At 57.2% G+C, this 12,299-nt stretch overlaps 2 protein-coding genes across 5 annotated transcripts; one reads left to right on the top strand and one right to left on the bottom strand.

Annotated features, from left to right (window-relative positions):
* Window positions 1–898: 898 nt before the first annotated feature.
* On the bottom strand, window positions 899–6,427 carry ABHD15 (abhydrolase domain containing 15). Its single transcript, XM_045525307.1, has 2 exons — window positions 5,485–6,427; window positions 899–2,822 (listed from the first exon to the last, which is right to left on the bottom strand). Exons 1-2 carry the CDS (start codon window positions 6,363–6,365, stop codon window positions 2,297–2,299), a joined length of 1,407 nt encoding a protein of 468 aa, XP_045381263.1. The 5' UTR covers window positions 6,366–6,427; the 3' UTR covers window positions 899–2,296.
* Window positions 6,428–8,172: 1,745 nt separating this feature from the next.
* Window positions 8,173–12,096, top strand: TP53I13 (tumor protein p53 inducible protein 13). 4 transcript variants are annotated; one of them, XM_045525304.1, is made up of 7 exons: window positions 8,173–8,370; window positions 8,564–8,632; window positions 8,863–8,904; window positions 10,574–10,702; window positions 10,836–11,033; window positions 11,127–11,682; window positions 11,763–12,096. In XM_045525304.1, exons 1-7 carry the CDS (start codon window positions 8,299–8,301, stop codon window positions 11,852–11,854), a joined length of 1,158 nt encoding a protein of 385 aa, XP_045381260.1. In that variant the 5' UTR covers window positions 8,173–8,298; the 3' UTR covers window positions 11,855–12,096. The 4 variants fall into 4 exon arrangements, with proteins under 4 accessions (XP_045381260.1, XP_045381259.1, XP_045381261.1 ...); XM_045525303.1 differs by having other exon boundaries at window positions 8,176–8,370; window positions 11,752–12,096; XM_045525305.1 differs by lacking the exon at window positions 8,564–8,632 and having other exon boundaries at window positions 8,176–8,370; window positions 11,752–12,096.
* The last annotated feature ends 203 nt before the right edge of the window (window positions 12,097–12,299 follow it).

Below are 12,299 nucleotides of genomic sequence, written 5' to 3'. Positions count from 1 at the left end.
TGGTATCTGGTCTAGCAAAACTATCCAGATTTTCACCCTTAGGGACCCTGTAGGACTTAGGGTTTAAAAACCACTGGGCTGCTTCCCATTTTGCAGTCAGTTCTGAATGATCCTAGGGCAGTTGGGACTGCAGGACCCTAATTAACTAAAATCCCCACTGTACCAGATGTGGCGGCCTGGGGTGGGGAGAGGCCAGATGTCAGTAATTGTCCCTCACCCAGCCTTATACCAAGGCTGCTGTTCACCAGCAGTAGAATGGTTTCTTTAGATTTCAGTTCCTTTTTATTTCTCCTGCTTAGAAATTGTGAAAGAATGTTAGAAGAGAAATGTGGAGGAGGAGGAATAAGGAGTGGGGAAGGAGGGAGATAATTTTTTCACAACAGGATAAAGTGCCTTAGACAATCGAAAGTTGTCTATATTTCAGCTTAGATTCTTAGAGTTAGTTCAGAGTTTCTTCTTATTTGATCTAGAACAAGGCTGGGGCAAGATTATCCAAACCTGAAGTCATGGTCCCAGGAACACCTCATACCAAGCCTTGGGATGTGGTTTTTGGGATATTTCTCCTCTTTACAACTCCTTTGCTGTTTGTGAGGTCAACACAGGTGCCCTCTTTCTCAATGACAAATTAAAATGAAACTTGAAGGCAAAGCTTTTATTTATTTCTTTTCTTTTCTTTTCTTTTCTTTTCTGAGACAGGGTCTCGCTCTGTTGCCCCGGGTAGAGTGCAGTGGCATCATCATAGCTCACTGCAGCCTCAAACTCCTGGGCTCAAACCATCCTCCTACCTCAGCCTCCTGAGTAGCTGGGACTACAGGTAGGAGCCACCACGCCCAGCTAATTTTTTCTGTTTTTTGTAGGGACAGGTCTTGCTCTTGCTCAGGCTGCTCTCGAACTCCTGACCTCAAGCAATCCTCCTGCCTTGGCCTCCCAAAGTGCTAGGATTATAGGCATGAGCCACCATGCCCAGCCCAGGGCAAAGCTTTTGAATCTTAGCAACACATGGAAACAGATGTCCTATTGTCAAGACAATTTTAATGGCCTAATCCAAACCAGGATATGTAGAACAATCTGTACACTATACCTTATTTTACTCTGGACTTCAGCATTATTCCTCATAAAACCAAATACCCACTTAGTTGCTGAGTGGCCAGATCCAGATCTGCCTTTACATGGATGGCCTTTAGAATAACTGAACAAAGCATGGCAATGTGAAATATTCATAAATCACGGAGTCAGCTCTAGTCAACCTCTTGGTGCTTTTGTCCTCTGGTCCCAGATGTCTCTCCTGGCTCTGGAAAGGGAGAGGCCAGTAGTAGTGTCAGAAAAGGGAGCAACTAACCAGAAAACACTACTCGATGAGGTTTGTACATTTCACTGATGCAGAGAAAGCCCCCGTCTCAGAAGAAAAACTACTCTGGCTGGAGCTGTCTGTGATAATCCATAATCCCCTGCAACGGTACTAGAGAGAGCATCTGGGGTCCCTGAGCCATGGTCTAGCAGAACACTCAGACCCTGTGTGAGAGCACTTCCTATTCCCAAAATACCCTTGGCATCTCTCCAGGGAAGCTTGAACCCATGCTCTAACCCTAGATCAGCCCCATTCCGGGCTGAGACTTGCAGAGCTCCTCTGAGAGAGTAGACTAAGGTGTTCCAGAGAAAGGCATTGACATTTTCTACCTTAGCCTTCACCAAGCCGGTCCCAGCACAGCCTCTGCTTCCCTTCTCACTCACACGAGCCTGAAATAGCCGAGCAGCTCTGGGAGCTGCCACAGCTGCCCCGCAGTAAGTCAGGGCAGAGCACCACACCACAAAGCAAATGAGGGAAGTGGGACCGAGACACAAACATCCTGTCCTTACTACATCAAGTGGCTCCAGCTCGGGAATCAGGGTCACTGAGCCAATTATTAAAATATTTATGTGGGACAGAGCTGCCCCATGACAAGCATACATTAATCATCCCTGCGTTCATTGCTAGTAAGAGAGCATTTTCTCCTGAGTCCATGGACTTAAAAGGTGCTATTCTTTGGCCATGAAATTGGTGACAGGAGACAGTGACCAGGAATGCCCTGCTGCTGATCAGGACGAGTAGGAATGCGTTGAGCGGTGCCTGGGCGGGAGCTCTGCTCAGGGTGAAGTGAGCACAGGCTTGCTGGAAGCGCCATCTCTGCACCGAGCAGTTTAAGAGAGAAGAGGCTGAATCAGGAGCATAGAGCTGGAGCCGCCCCTTCAGTCCTCACCATCTTTTTGGGACTCCCACGTGTTCTCTTGCAGCAGTGGGGGGTTCTCAGGCCAGGTCTCACCTCGTGTATGATCGCTTCCAGCTAAAGCTCTCCTCCAGATGGGAAGAGGGAGAGACCTCCCGCTTCTGCAGGCTCCCCCAGCGACGCCGGCCCCCCAGGAATGAAGCTCTGCGCCTGCTCAGCCCTTTCATCCTCTCTTCCATGCGGAAGAACTCAGTCAAGGCCCGGAAGGACTCCAAGACGACCTCGTGGCTCCAGGCCGGCAAGGGCTCCCGGCGCAGGAAGCCACAGTGGCCCCCGTGGCGACTGAGCAGGAGGAAGAAGTAGGGGTTGCTGTGAAAGAGTTCAGTGGGCAGAGCGTGGTCGGGGCGCCCGCACACGGGGTCGTCAGCACTGCAGATACACAGCACGGGCACGGCTGCCTCGTCCACATCCCGGAGAGGGTCGTTGCGGTCCCAGTAGGTATCCCAGCTGATGGGGAAGCTTTTGGTATGGCAGAAGAGGGTCTCCTCAAACTCTCGAAGGGAGCGGCTCCCGAACAGTTTGCTGGTGTCCACTGTGTCCTCCAGGGCCGTGGCATACCTGGCACCAGAAGTTGAAGAGGGAAGAATCAGAACACCAGCTGACAGAAGTGGCAGAGTGGCAGCCTACAGGCCAGATTCTGGCCACAGAGGCTTTTTTGGTTGTATAGGGCTTTTAAGAACTTCCATTTTGGCCGGGTGCGGTGGCTCACACCTGTCATCCTAGCACTTTGGGAGGCCGAGGCAGGAGGATCGCTTGAGGTGAGGAGTTTTAGCCCAGCCTGAGCAAGAGTGAGACTCCGTCTCTACAAAAAGTAGAAAAATTAGCCAGTGGGCGTGGTGGCATGTGCCTGTACTATAGTCCCAGCTACTTGGGAGGCTGAGGCAGGAGAAGTTTGAGGTTGCAGTGAGCTGTGATGACGCCACTGCACTCCAGCCTGGGCAACAGAGCGAGACTCTGTCTCAAAAAACAAAACAAAACACCAAACCCCCCAAAAAACTTCCACTTCATGGCCTCCATTTAAAATCAGGAGATTTCACATACAATACAGATGTCTGGCTTCTCTAGGGACATGGGAAGATCTGGCCACATGGGCTGGCATTCGTCAGGGCAACAATCAGTTCCCTCTCTCCTGTGTCACCAAGCCCAGCAGGCCTGTTCGTGGCATTAACTGTACCTGCCCAGCCCGAGGGGCAGCATCTGACTTCACAGCTGCTGATCTACAGGGACAGCTCTTCTCCTAACCTCAATTTCTGGCTTTCTGTGGGGAACTTGCTATGAACTGTCACTTTCTGAACCCCTCCTAGAAGAACTCACTGGCTCAGACTATCCAAACCAGCAGGTGACAGCCTCCCCCCAGTCATTCATATTTTACTGTAGGTTGCATTTATTGTTTCTATTTTTTTAAGCTAATGTGCTGTCCTGATAATGACAAACAAATGTGACCTTAATCAGGTGTACCTGGGGCAGGTATTCCTAGAGAGTGCTGGGTGGCAGAGGAAGCAACAGGGAGTGTAATTAATTTACTGGGTGGGTTCCCAATGGGGGCCTGAGAGCTTTGGGGCAGAGGGACATCTCTGCTATTTCCAGCTTCCTGGAAAGGACCTGGCATCCTGACAAGGAGGCCAGGATGAGCAGCTCAGTCCTTTGAGTAGATCAATCCAGCCTCAGGCAGTTGCAGTTAGATGTGTGCCTCTGCAAACATTCAAAGACGCTTGCCCCACATTTTCAATCCCAAACTTTCATGGGAAGGGCAGTTCCTAAACATGCAGAGTTTCTCTTCGCCTCCCTCCCCTACCCTCCAGCTAGTGCCCTGGTCAGTGCTGGTGGTGGTCATTCTGAGATGGAAATACGGCAATTAAGCCAGATGAAGCAACTTGGCCCTGAACTGTGCCAGTGCCTCTGCCTTGCCATGGCAATGCTTTGGGCTGTTGTGGAGCTCAGGGCTTGACCTTCTCAGGATAGGAGGCAAAACGGGGCAAGGGAAGAAATAGAAGTCACAATTGCCACCATTTATTGAGCACCCACCCAGTGTCAGGTCCTTACTTTCGTTTTCTTTTTTAATGATCCCAACCACCTTCGGAGTTGGTTATTATTAACCCCATTTAATGGAAGAGGGAAGTAAGGCTCCGAGCTCACTTGCTGGAAATTCAGGATTTCAATCTGAGTGGGTCTGATCCCATACCCCACGCCTTTCTGCTACACCACAGTGTTGCCGTGATGTCTTCGACCTCATTCTGCCTCTTCTAGGGAAGCAAGAATGCAGGCTGGGAATGTCACTCGGGCCTTCTCGTGGAAAAGTCTCTTCTGTTGCTCTGGTAGGAAAGTGTTCTTCTTTTGGAGATTTAAAAAAAAATGTTTAAATATTTTAAAAATTTTTGTATAAAATGTTGAGTACATACCTAGGAATATGTAAAACATTGGTGAGGTCTAAAGAATTCTTTATTTTTATTTTTATTTTTTTTTGAGACAGAGTCTTGCTTTGTTGCCCAGGCTAGAGTGAGTGCCATGGCGTCAGCCTAGCTCACAGCAACCTCAAACTCCTGGACTCAAGCAATCCTCCTGCCTCAGCCTCCCGAGTAGCTGGGACTACAGGCATGTGCCACCATGCCTGGCTAATATTTTCCATATATTTTTAGTTGTCCAGCTAATTTCTTTCTATTTTTAGTAGAGACGGGGTCTTGCTCTTGCTCAGGCTGGTCTAGAACTCCTGAGCTCAAGCGATCCTCCCGCCTCTGCCTCCCAGAATGCTAGGATTACAGGCATGAGCCACTTCGCTTGGCCTAAAGAACTCTAATACATCAAATGTCACTGTTTTCTGACTCCTGTCATCTCCAGGCTCAGAGACTGTAAGTAAACATTCTAGACAGATCATCGGTTGCAACAGCTTCCAGAGCCCTCTTTGCTGATTTGTCAAGCTACGGACTAAGTGGTCAATGTCAGGTGCCGCCTCTGTTGCCAGGGGGCCAAGTGCTCAGGTTGCTAGGACACCGGGCGAGATGAGGCAAGGGGGCCTGGGCGGGAGTCCCTGCTCTAGTACAATCATGCGGGCTGAGTCCGTCTATGGCCTTTAAATCTGCTTCCCTGGTTCTGTCTGGACTATGGGGTTGGGACGGATTTTGGAAAATGTGCCCAAATTGGCCCACACCTATTCAATACCACGCAGAGCTGTTTCTAGGCCAGCTCAGGCCCTCCGTGCGGGGATGCGGCCTCCGTCACCCACCTGCTAAGGGCGATCTTCTGGTGGAGCAGAAAGCCTCGCTCGTAAGGCCAGGGCAGGCCGGCCTCGAACCACTCGCGGCAGCGTAGAACCGGCGAGATGCAGGCTGCCCCTGTCACGTAGCTGGAGGAGCCGCACTCGCCCAGGTAAGACAGCAGCAGCGCCGAGCCGGAGCCCTCGCTCACCGCGAACAGCCGGGCCGCCGGGTGTCGGAAGCGAATGTAAGTGACTGCCTCCTTGAGGTCGGACGGGTCCCCAAAAGGCTGCAGCCGGGGGCTGACCAGCGGGCAGCCGTGGTGGCCGCGGCGGTGGAAGATGACCGGGTAGTAGCCGCGCTCCAGGGCGAGCAAGCAGAGGCCGAGCACGTTGCGGGTGAGGCGCCCCCACGCATTGGGGATCACCAGCAGCACCGCTGGAAGGCCCCCGGCGTTGGTGACCCGGCGGGCCCGGCCACAAGGTCCCACGACCCAGTCCAGGGCCACCAGCCCATCGTCCGCCAACTGCAGGTACTCCCGGGCCAGCTCAGGCCCGGGCCCCACGGGCAGGACAAAGTGGCAGAGGGTCTGCAGGTGGGGCCCCGAGAGCCAGGAGCGCGGGCCCGGCTCCAGCGCCACCGAGCGTCGCAGGGCGCGCAGCAGGCACTGGGCCAGCGCCGACGGCTTGCAGATGAGGCTGCACCCGCCGGGCAGTGGCTCATGCCCGTCGCTAAACCGGTCCGCGGGGCCTCCGCCATCCACCTCCCCCTCGTCGTGCTGGTCGGGGCCCCCCGCGAGGGTCCTCGCTCCGACAACGCCCTTCCAGGGGCGCCAGAGCCGCTGGCCAAGCAGTCTGAGCAGGGCGAGCACCGCCAGGAGCAGCGCGAGGGCGGCGTCCCACGGCGGCATGGCGCTTCAGGAGAGCCCCGGCCGGCGGTGGGCGGCGGGCGGCGAGGCCGTCCCCTAGTTGAGCGCCCCGCTCTGCCCGCAGCTCTGCCCGGCCGCCGCCAGCTGCCCAGGGCCCTCCCGCGCGGGCGGGCGGGCGGGCGCGCTCCGGATTGGCCGCGGCCCCGCAGAGGCAGCCAGTTCGCGCCCGGCTCCCCTCGCCCGCCCCCGCCTCCCGCCCCCGGCCCTTTGTACAGCGATTGCGACAAGCAGGAGCAGAGGGTGAGAGGAGCTGGGGCCACAGAGGAGGAGTGAGGACGCTCCAGCGAGCCGGAAGGGAGTGGGGAGGGCACGAGGGAGAGCGGTGTTGGCAGCAGAGAAGTGGGGAGGCTGGGAGACTGGGTCTCGGGGGCCCGGGAGAGCATGGGAGTCCCCTGCCCCTCCGCCCCGCTTGGTCTGCCGCTGGCGGGGGAGACCCTGGGTCGATGCACCCTTAGAGGCCAATGTTGAGAAATAGCAAAAGGGAGAAGTGAATAAATCGTAGCTCCTGGCTCTGGCTTCTGGGCTCCCAGCCGCGCTCTCTGACGTCGGTGTTCGCCTCCCCACCCGACCCCGGGCACCCGCAACTGCGCAATATCGCGCCTGGCCGGGGGTCCCGCACTGGGCCTGCGAGGGCGAGCGCGGGCGCGGACCCCAACAGCGGGCTGCGGCGGGAGGCCGCTAGTCAGTCCCGCTGTCCCGCCGACTGCCCCCGTCCCGCGAGCCTGGCTCCACATAAAGGGAATCCTCAGCGCCGCTCCCCAGGACTCCCCAGAAGAAACAGCCCCAAGTCTCCGAGAATAAGTTGGGGGAAAGGACACACTCAGGTGCCCTGTGGAGGGGGTGCCATGGCAGGGGTAGACTGGAGTTCCTTCATCAGCTCAGCAACTGGCAAATTACTGGGGGAAGGGGAGGGCAAGGAACCCCTTGTAAGTTGGGGTACGTGGGAGACAACTGAAACAACACGTTCTTGCTCTATTTCGAAGTTTTGGGCTGTGCATCTCAACCCTCGCCCTCTACCCACGTCTTTCCTCCAAATCCTGGAGCGGGTACCGGAGGCGGCGCCCCGCTGCAGGGAAGGTTCGGCTGGCGCTCCTCGCTGGGGGAGAGGAGGCCTGTGGCTTCTCCACCTCAGGGCGGCCAGTGTCTTTCTGGATGCACGCGGGCCACCGCTGGACGAACGACAAGGGCGCGGGTGGCGGTGGGGAACGAGGCAGCCCCCGGGGCAGCTCCGGCCTCCCAGGGCTTCCGGGTCTGGAGAGGATGGGGTCCTGAAACCCTCCGAGGCTCCTCCGGGTTCGAGCCCTATTTGCTAGGGCGGGAGTGGGATGGGCTGTAGGTGAAGCTCTAGAGCTGGCACCCTCTCCCTTCGGCGACTCGGACTTCATGACTTTGCCCCTCTTGTAGTCGCAGATCACACTGACGAATCTGAAGCAGGTTTGCCAGCGAAACGTACCCGTCTCCCCCGCTTGGGCCACCCAATCCACAGGGATCCCCTTTCCCGCCCTACACCCCGCTCCTAGATCCCACCCAGGCGCGGGAGCTGTGCTCTGCAGGCCGTAGAGACGCGCCTGGACGAATACCCGGGCTAGGGAGGTGGTCCCCGCCTGTGCCCTGCAGCTCGGTGCGCGGACCGGGCTCGCACTCAAAATTTTCTTTCCCGGCTTCGGGTTTAGGACGCGTGCGCACACGCTCGGCGGCTGGGGGCGGGCACGGGGGCGGGGCGCGGCGGGAGTGCACGGGCGCGGCGGGGGCGCGCGAGCCTGTGGCGTCCGGGCGCGCGGTCTGGGCAAGGGTCGGGGACGGGACGGCGCGCGCGAGCCCGGGGTGTACGCGGGCGAGCTGGCGACTCCGGGGCGGTGGGGCCGGGCTGGGTGGCGCGCGCTTCCTCACTGGCGGGGCGGCTGGCCGGGCTGGGATGGCGCCTCCTCCGCCATCGCCCCAGCTGCTTCTAGTGGCAGCCCTTGCAAGGCTCCTGGATCCCAGTGAGGTAAGGCGACCGGCTCTTGGAAAGGCTTTGCCCGGGATCTCAAAGCGCTTTACGGAAAGTTCGTCCTGGAAGGAATGGCGCGCCGAGAGGGGACTAGGGAGTTCCCCCGCTGGCGGGCTGGGCCTAGAGAGGGAGAGAGCAGGGCCCTGACCGCGTCCGGCGCTCCAGCTCTGCCTGCGCCTTCGACCCACAGGTGGTGGCTGGGCTGGCAGAGGAGCGGGGAGCTCGCTGTCCGGAGGGCTTGTGGCCTCTGCCCCCACAGGTAGGAGCCCTGGAGGGCCAAGGGAAAGAGGGGTGTGAAGGAGTAGCTCAGTCCCGCTCTGGCCTCGCTGCACCCTCCACACTGACGCTCTGGGGATCTCTGCAGGTTCCTCCTGCCTTCATTTGCCACCTTCTCCATCCCGGCCTGGCGCTTGGATCCAGCTGTCCCCTCATCACCCAACACACAGAGTACCCCAACTGCTCTAAGCTCTCTTCTTTCCCCATGTATAGGTGTCACCAAGAGTGACGTACACACAGGTGAGCCCAGGACAGGTAAGTACAGGCCGGGATCCCTCCTTGGCGCCTACAGCTGGGAATGGTGAGCTCTTTGCAGGCCTCCTCTGCCTTTTCTGCTGATCAGCTCCAGTCCTTACCACTTCCCTCAGGAAGAGACAAGGTTTCTAGATCTCCTCCCCACTTCCCACCCCAGGACAGGGGGCCCAAGGACAGTGAGCTGTGGGCCTCTGTCCTCCTGCCTCTGAAATGCTGTTGAGTAGCTGGCTGTGTGGGTAAGTGGAACTCTGAGGGTAGCAGGAAAACACAGCCCAGGCCCTCACTCTCCTGTGGGACTGTGGGAAGTGCCCTGACTTTCTGGGCCCAGTTTTCTGTAAGGGAGGATATTGATTCGTCCCTTCCTGTGAGGAGGGAATGAATGGTGTGGACAGCACAAAGCTGTGTCGTGTGCCCCTGGTTACTAGGCTCCAAACTGGGGGTTCTGCTTCCATGGCTGCCCTTCCGTCTTCACTGCTATCATGTCCCTTTGGTTTTTCCTTTGAAATATCTAACCTTGTTTTAATCCTCTGTAATAGCTCCAGGTGAAGAGATGTTGCCTCATGCCACCTACCAGATTCCTTTCCTCAAACAGCCCTTTCATTAAGTCATTCCACTATTCAGAAACCATCAATGGCTCCTTATTTCTCACCTTACCATGCCCGTACTCTCCTGCATGCCCGTACTCTCCTGCATGTCTTTTCAGGCCTAATTAAATAACCTGCACCTGACCTCTCCAAAGCTTTGATTCCTCTCCAGTCAGGTTGATCTGCTCACCACATACGGGCGTGCCAGCCTCATCCCTGCTGCAGTGCCTTCACCTGTTTATTCTCCTCCACACGGGGCCCATCCGGACCTGGAGTGTGCAGTTCCCTCCCCTCCTGCCATCCTTCCCCCGCCATCCCCCATGCAGGAGTCAGCCCCCTTTTAAGACCTGGCCTGATCTTGTCAGCCTTATTCATCCCCTCCTCCTCTGAATCTATGTCTTACAGTTTAACAGCTAATCACTGAGTTTTATTAATTTGCTATTTTGTTTGCATTAGTTGTTTCCCTGAGTGTCTTATACATCCCCTACAAGTTTAGTCTAGAAGTTCTCTTTTGGCATCTCCTACAGCATCTAGCACATCACTGAGCACCAGGTCAATTCAATCAAAGAATAGTAATTGATGAAGTGTTTCCCTCCTAAGATCATGCACCTGCTGCCTGCGTGCCCTGTATTTGGAGCCTCTTGGGAGACTGATTGTATAGATCAGATTGATAAACAGAAGACCTGGTCTTCGTTTGCGGGATGCTTACAGTCTAGATGCGGGATCTGTAGAGCCATCGTTGCAGGTGCAGAGAAGTGTGGCTAAAGAATGTGGTCTGAGTCTGACGGGTACCCAAGCATGCTGTCTTAGAAGTTGTAAGCTTTGAGGCGTGGCACTTGATGAAAAGGAGGAGTACAAGGGACACTCAGAAGCAAGAGTGCATGGCACAACCTAGGGCCAGTATCCCAGGCCTTGAGGGTGGAAGGGCCATCTGGCCATTCAGAGAGTCCCTTTAAACTGGCCCAATTCTTGCCTGATGTGTGTTCCCTGACCAAAAAAAAAAAAACTGGCCCCAGGATGAGAGAACTTGAGATTCTCTGGGAGGGACCTGGGCCTGGCTTGATGTCTCTGTGTCTTTCTTCTAGGCTGAGGATGTCACCTTCCTCTACCACCCCTGTGCCCACCCCTGGCTGAAGCTCCAGCTTGCCCTCCTGGCTCACGTTTGTGTGGCCAAGCCCTCGCTCACCCCTGACCCCAAGCTCACTCAGGATCGGGTAAGTAGTTGACGAAAGGCGGTTTGCCTGGCACTGGCAGAGGCTGCAGCCCCGTGTGCAGGGAGAGTTCAGGGGCTTCCTCTTGCTTGTTCCCCACTGTCATCTTAGCTCTAACAGTTACCTCCTTTCATAGCCTCTGGTGCTGACAGCATGGGGAGTGGCACTGGAGATGGCATGGGTAGAGCCAGCCTGGGCTGCCCGCTGGCTCAAGAGGAGGCAGCGGCGGAAGCAGAGGAAGAAAGCATGGTTCCACTGTGACAGCCTTTTGGGGGCCTCTCCCTTGGTGCCAAACCGGAGCAGAGGGCCGCTGTGCCGGAAAGGGTGTGTGCAGGTGAGGGGTGCTGGGCTCAGGCTTGGTTGGTGGAAGGGTCATTGGGTCGTCTGAGCAGGGCAACAGGGTGACCACCATCTCTTCTCCTTTTAGGCCCTGGCTTTGGCCTTTGCTCTGCGGAGCTGGCGACCACCTGGCACAGAGGTGACATCTAGAGGGCTCAGGCAGCTCTCTCCCAGTGGTGCCAAGAGGCGGGGCCTGCGGGCTGCCCTTGGTCTCCAGCCCACTTACCTAGCCCCTGGGGTCCCCTCTGCTTCCCCCTGGAGCTTGAAGGCCAAGCAGCCCATGTTGGGAATCCCGGGTGAGGCGGGTGATGCCCCATCCGTGCCCACTGTGCCCCTGCTGCCTGGGGGCCGTGAAGGCAATGCTAGCTCCAAGACAGAGGCTCAGGTGCCCAACGCGCAAGGCAGCCCAGGGGGCTGTGCCTGTCCGAATCAGGCCTCCCCGGCCCCTCGCGCAGCAGCGCCTCCACGGCCAGCCCGAGGCCCCACCCCACGCACGGAGGAGGCCGCGTGGGCTGCCATGGCCCTGACCTTCCTGTTGGTGCTGCTCACCCTGGCCACGCTCTGCACACGGCTGCACCGGAACTTCCGACGAGGGGAGAGTATCTACTGGGGGCCCACAGGGGACAGCCAGGACACAGTGGCTGGTAAGTTCCAGCCCCCTCCCCTCCCCTGCCCTCCCTGCCTGCTTTTGACTGCTTCCACCCTGCCCACAGCTGTGCTGAAGCGGAGGCTGCCGACGCCCGCGCGTCGGGTCAAGCGCTCCCGCCGGAGACCCCTTCTCCCACCCACGCCAGACAGCGGCCCGGACGGGGATAGCTCCGAGTGACCTGCCCAGCCCCGCCACGGCGGCCGGGCGCCTCCTCCGGCTGCCAGGCGGTGACCTCTGCCACGTGGACCGCGCGCCGGGGCGCCCCCTGGCGGCAGACAGCGCCTCCTGCCTGAGCGTCGCGAGGCTCCCTTTTCTCCTTCACTAGCTAGTGGGTGGCCAAGGGGAGAAAAGGCTGTTCTGCCTCCCTTGCCAAAACTCCCTGTATTTCTAATTAAATTATTTTAGTAGAGTCTGGAGTTGAGCTTGTGCTTCTGCCACAGAGGAACTCCCACCAGGACGCTCGTTGGTTCTGATCCATCCAGGTAGTGTTTTTTATAACAGCTTGGGCACCGGCCAACCTGGCCCTAGGCATGGGACTGGGAGTGTGTTAGTGGGACGGTGGTGGTAGTTATGGAAACACTGTCATTCCTGAACTCCTACCAGATGTGGCCT

Source organism: Lemur catta, chromosome 15 (genome assembly GCF_020740605.2).
Source record: "Lemur catta isolate mLemCat1 chromosome 15, mLemCat1.pri, whole genome shotgun sequence".
Taxonomy (NCBI): Eukaryota; Metazoa; Chordata; class Mammalia; order Primates; family Lemuridae; genus Lemur; species Lemur catta.
The sequence above is the reverse complement of the archived record's forward strand: the minus strand, read 5'-3'. Positions and strand labels throughout refer to the sequence as shown.

Bases quoted from the DNA above. Each gene is read 5' to 3' on its own strand.
- TP53I13 (XM_045525303.1), top strand. From the start codon at position 8,299: ATGGCGCCTCCTCCGCCATCGCCCCAGCTGCTTCTAGTGGCAGCCCTT. The intron at 8,633-8,862 runs GTAGGAGCCCTG...CCCCATGTATAG, and splicing joins TGTGGCCTCTGCCCCCACAG to GTGTCACCAAGAGTGACGTA. The intron at 11,034-11,126 runs GTGAGGGGTGCT...TTCTCCTTTTAG, and splicing joins GCCGGAAAGGGTGTGTGCAG to GCCCTGGCTTTGGCCTTTGC.
- ABHD15 (XM_045525307.1), bottom strand. From the start codon at position 6,365: ATGCCGCCGTGGGACGCCGCCCTCGCGCTGCTCCTGGCGGTGCTCGCC. The intron at 2,823-5,484 runs GTGGGTGACGGA...TTCTGGTGCCAG, and splicing joins CAGAAGATCGCCCTTAGCAG to GTATGCCACGGCCCTGGAGG.